The following is a 20,087-nucleotide window of genomic DNA, read 5'->3' as shown; positions in this document are numbered from 1 at the left end:
GAGGCAGTAGTCACCACTCTAACAGTTATAAAGACGTACCAATCTCTTTCTTAAGCATGCTTTAAATTACTACTCTTTCTAATAAAAATGATAGACAAGTTGACAGATTAACAGAAAGAAGGCTTTTACTGAAAGGGTTGTTGGACACTGGAACGGGCTGCCCAGGGAGGTGGTGGAGTCACCATCCCTGGAAGTCTTTAAAAGATGTTTAGATATAGAGCTTAGTGATATGGTTTAGTGGGGACTGTTAGCGTTAGGTCAGAGGTTGGACTCGATGATCTTGAGGTCTCTTCCAACCTAGAAATTCTGTGATTCTGTGATTCTGTGAAGGCTTGTCTGTTAATACATCAGTGCTTTTTAACATGTAATGGAAAAAATGGGGCATCTCAAACAATGAACAGAAAAAGCTAAAGCTCAGAATTTTAAAGATGTTTTGAAAAAGTCTTACACAGAAGCAAAGTTTTTGTAATACACACTAAAATTATTCCTGTTTACTCTACTGGAACAGTCTTTGGAGATAAATGTTTTAATTGTTTTAAATGTTTAAATGTTTCCAAACTGAACCTCTTCTACCAAGTCTAACTCTTCCTTGATCCAGACTTTCCCTCTGGTGTCAGGTGGCTGGGATTCCTGAAGGCTGTTTTTACCACCGAAGATATAAGTGGAGACACTGAGCACTTTTCTGTGTGGATATCTTCTCTTTGTCCTCTTTTGCCCAATGGGGCTCCTGCATAGCTCAGGCTCAGCTGCCAGAGATTAACTTTTTGAGAGAGTTCCTAGTTCTGAGTTCCTCATCAGCCAACACTACACTTGGGTAACAGGTGAGCGAGGGAAAACAGTGAGTTAGGAGCTGCCATTCAGCCAGCATAGAGGCCACTGTAGCTTCTGCTGAAATACCAGGATTGGAGGAATACACAGTTATCTCAGGATTAAATTTGTACACAGATATTCTAAATTTTTTTGACCATAACTAAAGATCAAACTATGAATCTCTTGAATCTTGCTTAAGAGCAAGTTCTTGTGAATGAAAATGGATTACTGGTGCATTAAAACTAGATCATTCCCCAATATTCCTCAGACACTCAGTAAAGCCTGAAAAACTCTGGTCTTTGGTATGACTGGCCTGCTTTTCAAATCACTTGCTCTGCCATAAATTTGAATAGTACTTAACTGATGGAGACTCTTAGCACACACTGGTACTGTTACACTTTGGAAAAATAGCCAGGACAGATTAAGGTTATCCAAACTGGTAATGTGTTGATTCTCCATATTAAATGCAAGACAGGATGGAGCAAAGAAATATAGATGAGCTCTTCAACACAAGGTGACCTTTCTCCATTAAATGCAGTGGGAGCTCATTGCTTTATAGCATTCAAGCATTGAACTATGACAATATTCAAAAAATTGAAAAAATATATATATAATCTAGAAAGTGATTGTCTATGAAAATATTTGAAAAGGCCTTTGATAATTGTTTTTAAAATATTAAATGAAATCAAATGGATTCATAAGATCCTAAGGAATGCAAACATTCTGTAAAGTGGCATTCTTTTTGTAGTACAAAAACTATTAATTGGAAATCTAGAGGTTGGCAGTTTGCAGATTGGCAGCTCCATTGTAGAGTTTTATACAATTTAAGAAGCCATTCAAACATGTTACATAAAATCTCATATATTGACAAGTCTTAAGTTCACAGAACAAAACAAGGCAGACCCATTTAACAGATAAGACATGAAAGAGAGATTGAGAAACTCATTTACAATCTAATAAGCCTATTGATGAAGTTAAAAATCATAGAGCAATAGAAGAAGGAAATGCATGCCTAATGCATATTCATAACTAAGTTTCTATGTTGTGATCTGTGTGATGCATATACTTCTATGGAATTAGTAAATCACCCAAATGACTCACAGTTAATGACTCTCATTAATGAAGAATATTAATGTATTGCTTTGACTTTCATCCTCAGATTTCATTTTTATAGACTATAAGAGACCTTGTTTTGTTTTGTAACATGCCGATTCATAAAAATTCTGCCAAATGTTGCAAATGCTTTCATTGCTTTCCTGCCTTTGATACTTCCAAGGTTGTTGTCATAACTGATAATTTTTCCTTCCATAAGGACACCTTTTTAAAGCATAGAATGAAAGACATAGAATTCACCTCAGAAAATTTATTTTGTGCAATTTTTGGGGAGACTGTGTACAGATTTAATTCAAAAATGCCACACGTATTGTCATCAAGCAGGATCCAAATGTATTGACTTGTGTAGCTGAAGTAGAATACATTATATTTACATATAAGTTCATATTATATCAGCTGTCTTTTTTTGGCCCTTTCTCAATGTCTGGTTCTAATTTTAATGTAACAATTTTGTTCACACTAAGACTTTCTATGATTTGGGCCCAGTTTCCTCTCACTTAATCAGGGTAATCAGTAAACATCCATGAAATAACTATGGTCTTGTGGGCTTAGGAGGCTTAATTAAAGCTGCAAGTTACACAGTTGGGGTAATATGGATAAGCTCTAAGGTATGTTTTCTTCAGTATATTTTTTTCCCCTCTGGATTCACTGAAGATTCCTCTTTCTGACATTTTTGCCCTCGTTTACACTTCAGTAGGACTAGAAAAGTGTAGGGACATGCTTCAGTGTATCCTGTGCTTTAAAGGGACAGGATGTGAAGCTATATAGGTATATCTGAGACTGGAAGAGCAGAAAACATCACTGTAAGTGGAGACGTTGTGGTTTCACACCAGCAGTCAGCTAAGAACCACACAGCTGCTCTCTCTCATTCCCCCTCAGAAGAACAAGGGGAGAAAATACAAATAAAAAGCTCATGGATCAAGGTAATGATTATTCATTGATTATAGTCATAGGCAAAATAGACTCAACATAGGGAAGATAAATATGATTTTTTGTCAATTAATAACAGACAAGAACTCCTGCATGGGCCCTCAGCAGGATGCATCTTGCTTCTGACCATATCCACCTGCTTTGGCGTGGAGCCTTCTGCAGGCTGTATGGTGGGTATCTGCCACCATGTAGTACACCAAGGTCTGCAGGGGGAGAACCAACTCCACCATGGTCCTCTCCACAGGTGGTGGAGGAACCTCTGTGCTGACACCTAGAGCACCTCTTCCCTCTCCTGCTTTACTGACCTTGGCGTACGCAAGGTTGTTTCTCTCTACATTTTCTCAATCCCCCCTCCCAGCTGCTGCTGTGCAGCAGGTTTTCCCTTTCTCAATGTGCTCTACCAGAGGCACAACCAGCATTGCTCATCAGCTGAGCTTTGGCCAGTGGCTGGTCCCTTTGGAGCCATCTGGAACTGGGTCTTACCCAACACAGGGAGAGCATCTAGATTCTTCTCACAGAGGCCACACCTGCAACCCCCCCCTTCCTCCCCCAACAAAATCCTTGCTACGTAAACCCCATACACTACCAAACCACATTTGTCTCAAAACAAGTTTTCTCACTTTTCCCCTTCTGATTCTTTGCCCCATCCCAACTGGGGACGGCAAGTGAGTGAGCAGCTGTGTGGCTTAGCTGTCTGCTGGGGTTATATCACAACACAGATCCCCCATTAAGCCAAAACTGGTGAGGAGAAACCACATCTGCAGTTTTTCTCTTCTTAACAGCAAGCTAGAATGTATCTGATGAGCAGTAGATGACAGGCTTCAGGATGGCCCTTTAGAAAATAACATTTAATAATTTCGTTTTCTGACTTTTCAAGGATTATAAAAAAATTTACAGCACATTGGACTCTGACTGCAAACTCACAGCTTCTCTGCTACAGCATGAGGATCTTTGCAGAGAGAACAAGAATACAATCCTGATCCAATGAATAAGCATGTTCATTCCTCTGGTGATCAGTGTTACTTATCTTTAATTCATTCCCAGATAAGTTTCTACCCTCCTCAGTTAAGCACTATTAAAGCTGATACTCTGTGCTACCCAGAGCCCATCAAAGGGGAGCAGATACAATTCAACAGAATAGTACCAAGAAACTTTTTACCACTGTTACACATACCTATTGAGAAGGGTAAGTGCACATTCACAAGAAAACCTTCATAGCAGATACCTAATTACTAATTCCATCCTTTCATTATCCCAGTGAAAGAAAATAAAGACTGAATAAGTTTTTGGCTGTAAAAAAACTTCCATAATTGCTTCATCATTTTTTGAGGGATAATGCAAAAAATTTTATTCACAGAACAAAAATGTATCTTTTTACCATATTCCTATCTCAACGAAAAAGGATCAAAGAAATAAAAAGATCACGTATTCTGCTAAAGTTCTTTACCCTGCTTTTATTTTTGAAAAATAAACTTAACAGTTCCTCCTGAAAGAAGTCAATGTCTGTCCCAGCAGAATGCAGCACTCATGATCACCACTGTCCCAAATGTTTTTATCTTCTTTGTCTTGGAAGGAGAAGCCTAAACTTACTTTGCAGGTTATTTGCCCAACTACTCCATCATTTTGCAATGCAAAAATCTTAAAACTCAGTCAAAAAATGTAGTACATTTGTAGTACATCAATAACACCTCTTTGTTAACCCACGTGGGAGAGAGATCCTAAGGCTACCCTGACAGGATTATACTATGTTAGAGGAATTACAGCCCATACCCTCCCTATTAGTTCTAGCTAAGTACATATTTCTTTGTCATGCAGTGTGGATGCACTGCCACAAACCACATTTCTGTATAACTTGGGTTCTGTTATGTGCAATTTATCAAACAAAATAAAATATTGTCCATAAGCAGAATGAAGAGTTACTTCTAACATTCAATTCTCCTGGCTGTTAACACATCAAATAATCTTGATGACGGACCTTCTGCATTTACTTTTAACCATTTATTCTATTATTGTCGTAAGGCATGTGAATTTTCAATAACAGATGCAAATCTATTCCTCATATTACAGGGCATGTTATTTTCAGACAGGGTGTGTGCTTCAATGCCCAAAGAGAATGCTTAATGAAATCAGTAACCAAACTCTTCTCAGGAAGACTTAGATGTGAAAGACTGTGGACAAATAGATTATGCTGAATGAAAATTAATCTGTCATAAGTAGAAGTTACTTGTAATTGTTCAGTGGCCATAACAGAGAGTGAGCAATAAATGTATTTCTAAATGTTTTCCTTCACTTCAATGACGAGATACATATTCTGCCAAAACTGAACTCTTCTAAACACATTGTCTCATTCAACCATGGAAACACTCTCTTTTAAGCACATATTTACTCTTTTTCATGAATACTAAAAGCCAGGCTAGCCTGCTTTGTTTCAGATATACAGCTCAAGGTCATTTTGCTTAGTGTGAGAAACATACAGCCCACGACACATGCTGACTGGTTCATAGAGCCAGCTGTAACTTTAGTATTTGAAATCTCCTGAATTCATTGGGTTGTGCAGTTCTTGTCAACAAAGGCACAATAAGTGGTTCAGTAAAACTACCTAGACATGCAGTATGAGTGCTTTACCATTGCCCTGTTTGGACATCAAGCCCAGTCTCCCATTGCTCTAGGAAAAAAAATTGCTTTCAATACTGAAAAGTTACCTCTACAACTTACTGTTTGTGCATGCCTCATTGCTTCTTTGACATTTCTTCTTATAACTTAATCAAACTTAATGGACCTTTGATAATTTAGACCAGCTGACAGGTATGGTGGCCTTTCATGTTAGAGAGCTATATGACATTCAGCAGTTTCTTTTATACAGTGTGAGATACTATCCAATTTATTCTGAAAGCCTGTGGGAATGTTTTTTACAGAAGAGCTCTTAGCAGGCAATAACAAGATGTTTCAGTGCTCATGGAAGCCTTTAAAGACTTGAGCAGCAAAGTTTTGTATTTATCTTCAAGGTCAATGAACATGACTCACCTTGAAGTAGATTGAAATACTTTTCCATAGCTCATACCGTCTTTGGTTTCATTTTTAAAACCACAGCAAATACATACATTATGATGGTCTTATCATATTTGCATATACTGGCTGCCTGTTCACACCAAGCCTACTTAATAACCATGTAGTATTGACAATCTACATTAATATCTAAATTCAGCAGTCAGGCAGGTAAAGATGAAAGATTCCTCTACCCTTATTAGCTCCCTCTATCACAGTTCACCACAAAATTTCTTGAAGTGTTGCCTACAATACACAAACCAATTACAGGAAGGAGAAATAAAAGAGGTAAATGCGCTTAAGATGCACTGGCTGCCACCACCTCACATTAATAGCAGTGGCTGAAAGGACAGAAGTTTATGAAAGAAACAGTGTGTCTCAGCTAGCAAAAAGATAGTGAGAAGAATACCAAAGCATCCCAGAGTGGCATTGCTGTTAGAACCACTCTCCCAGATAGTCTGCATCCATTGTCAATGGGAAGACATAATCATAAGGACAGAAAATATATACTGCAAAGCATACATTTTATTAGCTGAACACTTTGTAAGGTAGATATTCCAATGCTGTTTTCTTTGTCTAAGAGAAAAATCTTGAACCCACTGGGTAAGTGCATTTGGTGTTACAGCTAAACTGCATATGCATAACTGTAGACTGCAGAACGTGAAAAAAATTCTAGTATTCATTTCACGCTTTATAGCTAATTTTAACCTTGTTACAACTGCAATAGAGGAAAAGATTCACTTGTAGTCTAAGCAATTTTTCTTCTTCCTTTTTTACAAATAAAGATTGTCACGTAAAACAAGTAATGGAACTCATATGCACAGTAAAACTCAGACACTGAAGTTAATTGATTAGTTAATAACTACTTTAGCTGTATCAATTTTCCTGTTGCAAACAGGCCTGGAAATATACAGTAAATAAATTATTTACAAAGTCCTGTTCCTAACCTGTACTGGATAAGGAATTTTCCACAAGATATATTTAACTTGTTAGTTGCTGGCAAATATCACAATTCAACATAGCAGTTGTAACCTGTCTACACTGAGCTAAAGAGCAGTATTCCTCTTTCATTCCACCAGTACTCTCATCAACACTGTCTTGCTGCCACAAGGAATGTGACAAACAAGTCTATATGATGTTCTACCTTCTTATATTAAGCTATTCCTCTAAAGGCATGACGACATCAGCAAAACTTGCAGCCTTACACTGGTGAGCTGATGACCAACTGTAATCCACATTTAAAGCAAAAAACAAAACAAAACAAAACAAAACACTTCTACATCAGGAAAAGTGACACTATACAAAAAATCTACAGTATAATTAAAATACACCCTTTTGTATCCTGGCATTTCTTCATGATCAGATCATAAGACACTGGTTTATAGGTTTTTTATTTGTGTGTGTAATATGCTGCTTGCTTGGCTACGCAGTGCTTATTGATTAACATTCATGGGGAAAGAGAAAATAAAAAAATATATTCAAGTTGACATAATAAATCTTTGTGAACATTTAAAGCAATTTATAGAAAATTACACTGAAGGGAGTTGGTCAGTTCAAATACTAAATTGTATTTCCTGTCTTATTTTTGACTTGTAAAGCTACTTTAAAAGACCATTTAAAAAAAAAAAAAAAAAGTGTTCTTCACATCAACTTCTCTTCACATCAACTTCTCTTCACATCAACTTATTCTGGTTAATCCCCTAAATGTTAATTAGAAACCTAAAGAAATCATGGTACGAGTCAAAAGGGCCCTGTATTATCTCTGTCATCTCAGCAGGCTTGGAATAATGCAAATTAAAACACAAGGTACCTCATCTAATAAATTAAATAAAATGAGAGGTTTCTGGGTTTTTTTAACAGATTTCATTTAAAAGACAAATTGCTTTCACATATTCACCCTTAATATTTTTAATCATGTCATGAGACCATACAGGCAAGGATTTTTCTCTTTGCCCCTATTATTATTATTTTTGTTTCTCATCTATGACTGGGAAATCCTTGTAACAATAGTTTGCTATATGGTGTTGATTGTTATATTTCTGAATATTCATTAGCTTTTAAAAATTAAGTCATAAAAAAAAAAATCGGTTAGCATCAGTTTCTATACTTCTCCTGTTAGATTCAGTTATAAAATTAGACCTCATGGAGTTGTTCTTCATCTTTGCTTTATCTTTGAATACGTTACTAGCTTTCCAGAACCTTCCTGTTCTGAAATAGTGATCAAAATCACCTTTTCATCAGTTATACTTCCATTTGGGATTCTGATATTAGTAAGAACTATTCCACCATGATGCTGTTCTGGGTGTCCCAGAACCATAACATAAAAGTGAGGAAACACACAGGAATCAAAACAAGGATTTACAGTGAGAAGGAGTTGAATAAAATAATCTCCTTGTAAATCTTACTTAATTCGTTTAAATGTATGTTCTGGAAGAGTAAAATAAAATAACAAGGTGTTTTTTGTTAAGGGATGTTAAGAGTGTGGCCATCTCCAGGTCCTAGAAAGCTTTCTATACCAGCATCATTAACTGGGAAGGCTATACTTTGTGAGTTTAGGGAATAGAAAGATAAAAGGCTGGAAGAACACTTTGGCCTCACGAAGAATATGCTACATTCCGTAACTTTAACCTTTTACTATAAAGCTTGGAAGAGCACAAGATTGTCACAAAACCACTGGAGAAATCCAGAAATTTTAGCTGATAACATTCTATTATGCCTTTTATACTGAAGGGCAGGAAAATAACAGGAGAACTTTCCTACTATAGAGAGGCTTCTACTCCTAAAATACAACACAGCACACGGTTTTTCTTGGTACCTAGAAAATAGACCAATCATTAACAGTAAATGCAAAGCTGATCAGGCCTCAAAGTAAATCCAACACAGGAGAAATACTGGTGTCTTGTCCAGTTTCAGAAGGACTTTTTCTCACAACTCTATCACTGTGTACCTATCTAAGATTTAATCTCTTCTGTTGTGCCAAATGTTGCATCAGTTGCAAGGTGGAATGAATCAACAACAGAAACAGAGACCTTGGGGTGGGGACTGTAGCAGAAGAAATCTGCTCGGTTCATTTATTTTAAAGTAAGTTAGGGTCAGATTGGTCTACTGATTTCTTAATGACATGCAATCAGTGAATTATACTTTCCAGATCAATATAAGCAAGAGGTAAACTACAGTATTAAACACTTGCAAAATGTTCATAAGCTCCTGCCAATTTCTGAGCACTACAGCTACTGCTAAAACCTCTAATCATATGCAAGTACACAGAGAGTGTGTTAAATACTTGCCTGTTAACCATCACACACTGGAATGGTGTGTTCTCCTTGCACATCCTCTGTGGGAGAATTCAATGCCCCAGCTCCATATGTACCCCTGCCACTCCCCACACACTGGTGACAGTCTCCCAGCAGTCACACCTGCACACAGGTTGGGTCCCAGTGTGTGCTGCCCTACATACTGTCACACCAACAGCTGGCTGCTGCCTGCTTACCGTGTCCAGTAGAAAGAGCAAAGCTAGTAGGATGACATTTGTCAGTTTCCAACCACATTTTTGCTGTTGGTGTTTCCACTCCAAGATCACTTTTCTGCTGTTACCAATTTTCGTGTTACTCTTGATCCCCTTCTCAAGCCTTGTTTCAGAAGTTCCTTGTTCTACCCCTTACTTCTTGTGACATTATTTCTATTTTATACAACTGCCTCCCTAAGGCAGTGAAATACAATTTCTTGCTGGTAAATGATAAAGGGGAGAAGTGAGGAAGGTACAAAGTTGTCATCACTACAATCTGTTAGTGGGATCCAGCTATCTTTGCTTTGACCCCGAAAGGGAAGAGCAAGTAAGGGATTTAAACTAAGTCACAGATGTGTGTAAACAGTGACAAATGTGAGCTCTGTACTAAGTGAAAGTCAACTTACCTGCTATGTAGCAAGAATTAACTAGAACAATTTTTAACTCAGGTTCAATAAAATTAGCCTGACACTGACATCTATTGGCAGAATTCTGAAAGAGGAATTTTGGGTCAGTCTGGACTGAAATGGATGAAAAGAGAAATAAACTTTGTTTCAAAAAAAACTGATACCAGCTTGATCCAATTAAGTTTATTTCCAGCAGCTAAGAATCTGATTCTTAATCTAGAAAAACGTAAAGTACAATCCTTCAAACATTTACAAGCTCTCATAGTTCTATGTATTGAAATGTTACAAATGTACATACACCGATGAAGGACTATAGTTAAAACATTTCAAGCTATGTAGTTTTAAAATCATGAAATTAAAAAGGCGCTCCCCTTTTCTTTTCAAAAGAGAATCACCTCTTTTGCCTGGCTGGCTATGCTGTGCTTAATGTGTCCTAAAATGCAGTTTACCCTCCTGGATGCCATTGTAATCAGCATCCAGCTGTGGCTCAGCAGGGTGGCCTGGCCCTAGGGAGGTTGGTAGTAGGATGGGTAGGGCAGCACTGGGGCAAACTGGAAGAGGGTCCCCACTCAGATCAGGCACCAGTGCTAAAATCACCCACTGGGTACGCATAGAACAGGGAAAGCACACCCGCCCTCATCACCATGTCCCCTAGCCACTTGTTCCTCTCTGGCTGTCCCCTGGCACATCCCTCCACCCACAGTTTCTTTTCCCCTTCCCTGGGGGTGCCCACATTGGTGCAGAAGGCAGAACTGAAATCTCAGCTGAGGGGAAGTTTGAGGCAGGACACCCTGATAACCTTCAAACACAATGCAGACCAGCGTGCCTCCTCTGCCTTTAGTGGGGTGCCCGTTACCCCCCCAAAGCACAACCAGGACCACCGTTGCCCGCTCCATGTCTGCATCTGGCAGGGTCACAGGGAAGGCCCATACAGGGCTGCTGCAGGCTGAGCCCATGCACCCAACTCAGACACAGTCAGACACAGGGAGATGAGGGCAACACACCCCTTCCCTTCCCTGGAGCTGCCGCATTGTGAAGTGGGGAGGCTGTGATTGCCTGGCTGGCCCAGAAACTGCACTCATGATCCCACTTCCCCTGTGGCTCATCTCAGCATCACTCAGGGGATGTCCAGCCACACTCACAGAATATTTCCATCTCTCCTGGCAGGGCCACTGGCACTATGATCAGAGGAGAAAGTTTGGCTCCCTGTTCTTCAGGTTCAGACTTCAGCCTGCAGCATCTTCCAAGCACTGTGGAATGTTTCACTCCAGGCTTGCTCTGTGCTCAGGGAACAAATTGCCCATATGTCCTGTTGGTGCTGAGACTGCAGCCTCCCAGCCCTGAGACGAGCCCTTGCCAAAGCTGAAAGTTTCATCCATCTGTCCTAGCCCAGCAAGCTATCAGGTGAGTCTCAATATAATCTTCTGCATCAAGGCCCCTCAACCCTGCAACACCAGCAGATGACTTTGGCTGTCATGGCAATTCAGTCCTGCCCACAGCATTATGGTTCATAGGCATTAGCATAGCTGTGGTGGATGTGGCCACGAGCCAGTGGTATTTTCTTGTGACTCAACTGATTGACTCACACATGGGTGCTAGAAACCTTTGCTGTGAAACTTTCTGAGGAAGCTTCCTTGTGAAACAAAACCTTTTGAAGCTTCATGTTCAAGTGGGTGGCTGGGAGCATAAACTACATTTCTTCCTACATATGTCTAAACTCCACTGTCTGATGAGAGGTTGACTTCCTTTTTCCCCTCGTTCAGGAGGCTTGGGGACACTTTTCCCCTGTATGCACAGTTGCTTTTTTCCATGAAATACTTAAGATTTAAGATACTGAAGAATACTTACTTTTTCCAGAAATACTTAAGAACTTCTTGGTATATGCACAAATAATTTCTAATTGTTATTATTATTTCTCTGGTATTTCCTGCAATTAGCACTGATCATTCAGTGGTGCCACACTCCTGTTTCCATTTGCAGCTGGCCAAAACTTCCATGAGCCCACCAAAACCCAGAGGAAAGAAGTGTTCTTGATGAAAATATCAATGTTTAATTTCATTTTATACACATCTGCTACTCCCACAAATTACATCAGTTTCAGTGTTACTCAATGCTTTCAAACATGGTTTGTGGCCAAGTGGTGTTAGTCTGCATGCCATAATTCAGGTTCAGCATAAATATTTCTGGAATATTGTTAATAAAGGCAGTTTTGGGGAGAAAAAAAAAAAAAAAAAAAGGTAATAGAAAGTGACAACAGAAGGACACAACTTACTGCCTAAACATATTGTTATACCAGAACTAGTAGTAATTGCCACTGGGGATTGGTGTACCTTAAAAAGCTTCAGCAGGTGCACAGGCAGATCCATGAGGTAAGGGATCTTTATATATATATCTTTATATATAAGACCTTATATATAAGATCTTAGACCTGTATGCCTGTCTATTTAGTAAACTGAAACAGGTCAGGACCTGCCCAGGTTTTCCCACTGGAGCTCCAAGTCAAGTCAATCTCACTTCTGGCAGTGCCCAGAGGTTTGCTGCAGCAGAACAAGGTAGAGATTTTATCTTCATGAGGGTGGTGGAATCAAAAGGCAATTGTTTGCTGTCTCCTGGGCTAAGCTTCATTACTCACGATGGAGCTCGTGGGCTCTGATTGCTCCATCTTCTGGTATTTTCTGAAATGAGAGGGGGACAAACCTCTTGAGAGATCAAGTTCTTTGGTGCTACATTTCAGAGGCCTCCTGGACACATAGCCAGCAGCCAATGAGGCTGGAGCAGGAGCTATGTTGCTAAATGCAGTGACCCCCCAGGCCATTTCTTCCCCTCCTCTCCCAGTGCCACACAGCAGGGCAGAAAAAGCCTCACCTACGTCTCCAGACCCAAAGCACCACGATGGCAGCCACAGTCACACCTGCCGAAAGAGCAGCCACAAGCCCCGAGATCAGCACAGCCTTCGAGTTTCCTGAGAAACACACAGAGCAGGTGACCATGTGCTTTATATCTTCCATACATTACCCGTGCCTGTCTGGTGGTGTAGGATGGTGCATCATCCCCATCCCTAGAACCTACCCCAGGGGATAAGGAGACTGCGAGTACCCAAGCTGCGGTGGCGTATACGGCAGGTGTAGCTATGCCCATCGCCAGGGCTCACGGCCAGCACGATGCGGAGCTGGTAGGTGAGGTCAGAGTTGGGCAAGATGGCACCAGTGGTGAGCGCTGGGCCTGGCAGCACCTCCTGGCCATCCCGCAGCCAGGCCACACTGATGGGCCGCGGGTAGAAGCCAGTGACATGGCAAACCAACAGGAGCTGGGCTGGACTAGGTGCACGAGCGAAGACGGTGGCCGCGGGTGGCTCTGGGTAAGGGTAAAAGCAAGGGTTAGGGAGAACCCCAGCAGGGATATCACTTGGTCCCTGTGATGGGGGGCTTTGGGGTGGGCTGTGTCTGAGTCAGGGCGGTCTCACCTTGTCTTGCCAGAGCTGCCTTCCCATACCGCAGTAACAACTCCATGTCATCGACACAGGTATCGTTGAAGAGGACTTGTACCAGCTCACTGAAGGCGGTGTAATTCTGGAGAGTGGCCTGGACATACCGTGACAGATCGGTGTCTTCATAGAGGATCCACTTGCCATGGTCCACATCATAGCTGAGGAAGTCCTGGCCATTGTAGCCCACATAGGCAAAGGCACGGGAGGTCCTGTTGGAGTATAGCTCACAGCCTGCCATGCACTGGACCACAAAAGGGTCTGGAAAGGAAGAGAGGAGAGAGATACGGTGTGAGGGGATGGGGGTGTGGACAGTGTCTCACGCACAGCACTGGGTCTTTTCCCACCTCCTGGACTCCAGTTCAGAGTGGAGATGCTGAGAACACCAGATACTCACAGGGCACATCCCTCGCACTAGCACCATCATTGATCAGGTGGCTGAACTTCTGCAGGTAGATTTTTATCATGTTCTCAATGGTGTCCCAGTCACTGCGGGGCAGGGCTGGGCGCACCCAGGGCTGATAGAAGTGGATATTCCAGGTGCGCTTGTCCAGAGCCCCAAGCTCTATGTCTTCCAGCAGGCCAAATCCCTCTGTGTCCACAAAGGAGGTGTTTTGGAAAGTGGAAATCTGGAGCAGCCGGACAGTGAAGGACCCTATGGGAGACCCTATGAGTCAGCAAGGGGAGAGGGGGACACAGGGAGAGGCCTCGGGAAAGCAAAGGGATAGAGGGATGGATCCTCAAGGTCATAGAAACCTGTGCTCCCCTGCCTCCCCCCCCCCCCCCCAGCACACTGTGGCCTTGGCAGCCCCATCTCCCACCCTCTACAACCCTTAGAGGTGGATGCATTCCAGTCAGGGAGGAGGTGTGTAACCAGAGGACAAGCAGGGCTGCAGTGGCAAACACATGGAATGGGCAGGGAAAAAGGAGAAGCTTACCTATGAGGTCCACAGAAGGATAAAAGGGGTGAGGAAGGACTCCCACTTACCTTCTGGATCTGCCCATGTGCCATGCAGGAGGAGGAGGAGGAGGAGGAAGAGAGGGTGCTGCATGGTGAAAGTGGTGAGACCCTAAGTTTGCAGTTACTGCAGGAGGAGGAAAGGAGTGAAGCAGCCAGGGTCGCAAACTTCTCGCCAAGGCAGCTCTACCCAGGAAGCTCCCGCTGTGCCATTATGTGCCTAGCACCCAATAGGACAAGCACTGAGGTTTCGGGGAGGGCCCCAAGGTTCCTTCCAAGGCGGGGCTGGGCTCTGGCACCCTGGCCCTGGGGGGAATGTGGATGTAAGGCTGTCCCACTTGCTGTACATAGGGTTCCCTATGGACATGGTGACACCCCAATACCTAGAAGGTGCAGGTGGCTAGCTCCTCTATACCACTGCTGGTGAGGGTTGGGGTCCAGCCTTGCTGTGGGCCATGTTCACTGTCAGTGATGGGAACATCTCTAGCTGCCATTTGCCTCTGGAGCTATCGACCCTGCATGGCACAGAAATCTCTATCCCACCTGCGCTGCCACCCCTGAAAACGAACTGTGCAGGTTTGCCACGACATGACCATCTTTCCCATGGGGGACACAAACTCCATTTCAACAGCCCAGCATCGTGCCTTGGCTCTCCATTCTCTCAAGATGGGCACTGGCCCCATGCCTGTTTGTCACTGTCCCTGGATCCTGGAGACTGAGACCCGGTGCAGAGGTACCCCATGAGGGGTGTGGAGGGGACAATGGTCCCCACTTGCTGTCCTGACACCATTCCCCCTGCCACCTGGCATTGGCTGAGCTCTGTCAGCTTGTGATTGGGCTGCAACCTGGTGCTCCCCTTCTCTTCCCACCTTCTTCGGTGTCACCCACTGCCTCCCCTCTCCAAGTGCCTCCAGGCCATAGAAATGGGAGTTGCAGGAGCCACAGCCCTCATTCCATCTCCCCGTTGTCACGTAGAATTTTTGCTTAGATCTAGTCTGAACCCTCTACTAGCAGGGCTTTGTGCCATTCCTGCATGGAACACCTACCTCTCAGATTCCCCTCTTCACAAAATTGTAGAACACCTCTTTAGCCTTTCCTTCTCCAGACTAGACAAAGTGTCCCCAGCCTCTCCCCATAAGACCTACCTTTCATCCCTTTTACCATCTTTCTTTCCCTCCTCTGGATGCTTTCTAGGATCTTAATATTCCTTTGATATTGTGGAGACCAGAACGGCACACAATACTCACTGTGAGGCCACGCCAACTCTAAGAGTGGGAGAATCACCTCTTTTGCCTGGCTGGCTATGCTGTGCTTAATGTGTCCTAAAATGCAGTTTACCCTCCTGGATGCCATTGTAATCAGCATCCAGCTGTGGCTCAGCAGGGTGGCCTGGCCCTAGGGAGGATGGTAGTAGGATGGGTAGGGCAGCACTGGAGCAAACTGGAAGAGGGTCCCCAACTCAGATCAGGCACCAGTGCTAAAATCACCCACTGGGTACGCATAGAACAGGGAAAGCACACCCGCCCTCATCACCATGTCCCCTAGCCACTGCTCCTCTCTGGCTGTCCCCTGGCACATCCCTCCACCCACAGTTTCTTTTCCCCTTCCCTGGGGGTGCCCACATTGGTGCAGAAGGCAGAACTGAAATCTCAGCTGAGGGGAAGTCTGAGGCAGGACACCCTGATAACCTTCAAACACAACGCAGACCAGCGTGCCTCCTCTGCCTTTAGTGGGGTGCTCGTTACCCCCCCAAAGAACAACCAGGACCATGGTTCCCCACTCCATGTCTGCATCTGGCAGGGTCACAGGGAAGGCCCATACAGGGCTGCTGCAGGCTGAGCCCATGCACCCAACTCAGACACAGTCAGACACAGGGAGATGAGGGCAACAAACTCCTTCCCTTCCCTGGAGCTGCCCCGTGGAGAAGTGGGGAGGCTGTGATTGCCTGGTTGGCCCAGAAACTGCACTCATGATCCCACTTCCCCTGTGGCTCATCTCAGCATCACTCAGGGGATGTCCAGCCACACTCACAGAATATTTCCATCTCTCCTGGCAGGGCCACTGGCACTGTGATCAGAGGACAAAGTTTGGCTCCTGGTATAGGAAAGGGTAGCCTTAGGGAAGCCAGCAAAGGAAGGGTCACAGATGGACATTCATCCATGTGGTCCTATCAGGTGGCTGTTGGGCCTTAAACTCCCCTCAGATGTCTGTCAGTCACTTCTGGCTGAGTAGCTGATACAGCAGCACCAGGTCCATTGCTTGTGGACGTTACTTTGAGTTCAGTAGTTGCAGGGTGTCTGATAGGCCAGTTTCAGGTATCTGGCTTTGCAGATGCTCATGATTTTTTCAATTCCCTCTGAATTTTCCTCAAATGTATCTTACTAGTGTATTGAACCAGAAGTTCTGTGTTCTCTCCTTATCAACCCTCGCTTTACTTGTCGTCATGTTTTCATTGCTTCTTTGTATTGACTTAGGACTTGTGATACCATAAAAGCCTGTCAGACTAAGACTAAATTTGGAGTCTTAGAAAGCAGGCATTCTTTAATCATTGTGCCAGACACACAGGGGATTGCTGTACATAGTGTGCATGCCAAATTGTTCAAGCTATGGGGGTTATATGCAAGCAGAAGATACATTTTCATTAGATTTCCAAGAAACAATTAATATATTCATACCATTTACCAAAACTCATTAAAATATGTAAATGTCTGTGACACATGCTCATTTGTTTCTACTGGTGGTCTTTTGGGGTCTTCTGGAGGCCGTCTTCCTCACTGTGGTTGAACCCAGTTCTTGTGTATGCTCAGGCCAACTTGTTCTTTCCTATCTTGTTGTTTCAACTTAGGCGTGTTTTCTAATCTAAGTCATTTACATGTACACATCCAAGGAAATATGCATACCATGAGTTCCTCACCCAATGTTCTGACACATCCTCCAGGCCTGGATCATCTACCCCTCACTTTGAGATAGAAGTCTGTATGTTCTTAAAAATAAAGCTGACTAATTAGTGATTAAGGTAGCATCAGGAATACGAAGTTTCTAAACTTCCTTCTGTCTAACTAAACATAGTAAAGGTTTGACCTATCTGCTCGTAAAACGTTTCAGATTTGACTCCATTGCTCTATCAGGGAGAAAACCACGTGTCCTTTTGGCTCAGTATCAACTATAACAGAGGTCACAACTGCTTCCTCCTTTCTATTTTCACATTGTTTTGCTTAGAAAATGAATTCTTCTGTGATGTGACTTCTATATCCAAAATCTCGAAAATCTGACCTTGTGTTAGATCAAGAGATGTGTTCAGCAAAGGAATAAAAAATCTCACTGCTTGGTTATCAGACTGGGGAAGGACTATACATATTCCCTGGTCAGCATGGATGTAAATTCTCACAAATCCCTTGATTAGTTCTTCTGCAAAGATTGGAGAATTATTGTGTCTTCTACCTCTCTTCTCCCCTTAACTGATAGTGGGCAGGAAAAAGAGGATTGTCCAATATAGAAATGACACGTGCATCCTAAAACTACTAGCAAACCAACAAACAAATGCTAAACAAAGGCTAACCATCAGCATGTGTCCTGATAACACAGACACGCTTGACAGGTGGAGATTGGTTTCTTTCCTCTTCTCCCTGCAAGAAAAAGAAGAGGAAAACTTGGTCCTTTCTCAAGGTTGGACCTGATGATCTTTAAGGTCTTTTCCAAACTTAATGGTTCTATGATTCTATGATTCTAACTTCTGCCTAAGCTTAAACATGGAGAACACTCCAGGTCAAAAGTACACCCTAGCTAGGGCTCCCATGAAATACTGGTAGCCCTCAACCTCCTTTTACAACCTTTACACAAATTTGTTATCCATAGGTTCATGCCCAGTGCGCCTCACCAATATACACACGGAATCAGAATCTACACAAAGGTCTTTTAATTAAATATTTAATTACATAACGCTGCAGGTACTTGGCAATCTTTCACAAAGCAAGCACACCTCTGACTTGACTCACCATTATTTATACAAAGCAAATTTGTGAAACTACCTCTCTGGCGACTTTTGATTGGCTGTCTTGGCTCACCCAACTTATCTCTACTGAGTTTGTGCATTACAGATGACCAGTGGGGAGGGGACAGGGACATAATAAATCCCATATTTGTATACACTAGCATTTTGGTGGGTACGATTTTTAATATGTTAATGACCCTTGATGAGCAACAGGTTATCATAGGTCAGTCTGATTTTTTTCCTTCTTGTTGTTTAGCTTTCATCCTTTCATAGTGGTTTTACCTTGCTAGGCAGTTGAACTCCACGACAACCACACTATTACTCGCCCTCCTCAGAAGAAGAGGGGAAAAAGAAAAGGAAAAAAACAACTCACTCATTGAAATAAAGATAATTTAATTAAAGGAAAAATAATTAATGGAAAATTATTATTAATTAAATAACTTAACTAAAGGGAAAAGGAAAAGGGAAAAAAAAAAGTCACGTGGAAGCACAGAGAGAGAGGAAAGAAACTACTCTCTACTTCCCACCACCGAGTGATGCTTGACCATGTTGGGGGATGACACACTATTCTGCACTGTTGAAACATGCTTTCTCTTTCCAAAACCAGAAATGACTACAGTTTATGCTGACATTTAGAATTAAAAAAAAAAAAAAAGTATCCTATCCAGTGGATACAGCCTTCATTGGCATCCCATTTAACATAATGAAGAGATACCTGTGTGTCTGATAGGTGAAAGGGTGTGAGATGTTGTGCTGAGATTTTTGGAAAACCTGTGCCACCTTCTTTACAAAAAATTCTTAAACTTCAGAGAGAAAAGAGAATTCTGTAGTATTAAATACTGTGACAGGCTAGTTGAGCCAGTCTGCTTGCATTTCACTCTGCACCCAACTAGCAAGGGGGTGGTGCTTGGGTTCAAGAACACAAGTTATGTAAAGGTTATGTTTTAAATGCTTTTAAAACATAGCATTTTTTTAAAACAACATTTGGACACATGCTAAATAAGGCCTTTACCAAGATATTTTGGCTACTTGTGCTACAGCCTGTATGGAATAACTTGATCTTTCTACTACCACTTACATGGGTAGGTCTTCAAAGCAGCAGCTTTCTGTAGAGCATATTAGTGCCTTTGACTAATGTTTCAAATCTAAAAGGTATTATGATTACATATTATGGATATAGATAAAATATATTTGAATATCCCAGGCAAAACTGGGATATAACTTTTGTTTTGTCTCATGTCTTAGTTTGTTCTTCTGGAAGTAATATCTGCTGTGTAGTGCCAGTACAAGAATTTCAGTAATTTGCTTTTTCCTTTGTGTACTCTGAACTGTTATACTTGGTATTGTTTGCAGTGCCCTGTTACCATGACTTCTAGCTCAAACTCAGTCTTTTAAGAGGCTCAGACTTGTCTTAGTAAATTCTTTCATTTTCTAAGTAGCCTTTCAGAAAGATGCAGGTATTCAACTGCAAACTCTGTATTAACAAGGTTTGTTTGTCTTGCAAAGTCATTGTTCAACGGGACAATGGAGGAGAAGTCCAAAGAACTCTTTTTTACAACCCTAGGCTGGCACCACTGCAATTTAGGTCTGCTGAGAGAAGAGAATGGGGAGAAACAAGCCATGGAAAGGCTGCTGTAAGAAAATTATAGAAAAAGGAATGTGCGTATCTTAAGTAACAATTCCTGAAGCCTTCCTGTTCCACCAGCTTTCAGTGGGACTTGATCTGTGGGCAACACAAAGAAGTGATTTGCATTAAGAAAAGGTTTTTACAGTATATTTTGATTGTTTTCTTGCCTGTTGTTTTATATGTTGAAACAGAGAACCAGAGAGGTGACTCTCTGAAA

General features: G+C 42.2%; 1 protein-coding gene across 1 annotated transcript; it reads right to left on the bottom strand.

The window, feature by feature from the left end:
• Positions 1-11,702: 11,702 nt before the first annotated feature.
• On the bottom strand, positions 11,703-15,372 carry LOC101800410 (T-cell surface glycoprotein CD1b-3). The gene is made up of 6 exons (XM_005009828.6): positions 14,283-15,372; positions 13,692-13,949; positions 13,274-13,555; positions 12,880-13,164; positions 12,676-12,772; positions 11,703-12,485 (listed from the first exon to the last, which is right to left on the bottom strand). The coding sequence occupies exons 1-6, from the start codon at positions 14,344-14,346 to the stop codon at positions 12,425-12,427; spliced, it is 1,047 nt and encodes a 348-aa protein (XP_005009885.2). The 5' UTR covers positions 14,347-15,372; the 3' UTR covers positions 11,703-12,424.
• Positions 15,373-20,087: the final 4,715 nt, after the last annotated feature.

This window comes from Anas platyrhynchos, chromosome 8 (assembly GCF_047663525.1).
Source record: "Anas platyrhynchos isolate ZD024472 breed Pekin duck chromosome 8, IASCAAS_PekinDuck_T2T, whole genome shotgun sequence".
Lineage (NCBI taxonomy): Eukaryota > Metazoa > Chordata > Aves > Anseriformes > Anatidae > Anas > Anas platyrhynchos.
The sequence above is the reverse complement of the archived record's forward strand: the minus strand, read 5'-3'. Positions and strand labels throughout refer to the sequence as shown.

Bases quoted from the DNA above. Each gene is read 5' to 3' on its own strand.
- LOC101800410 (XM_005009828.6), bottom strand. From the start codon at position 14,346: ATGCAGCACCCTCTCTTCCTCCTCCTCCTCCTCCTCCTGCATGGCACA. The intron at 12,773-12,879 runs GTAGGTTCTAGG...TGTGTTTCTCAG, and splicing joins CAGTCTCCTTATCCCCTGGG to GAAACTCGAAGGCTGTGCTG. The intron at 12,486-12,675 runs GTGAGGCTTTTT...CTCTCATTTCAG, and splicing joins CTTTGGGTCTGGAGACGTAG to AAAATACCAGAAGATGGAGC.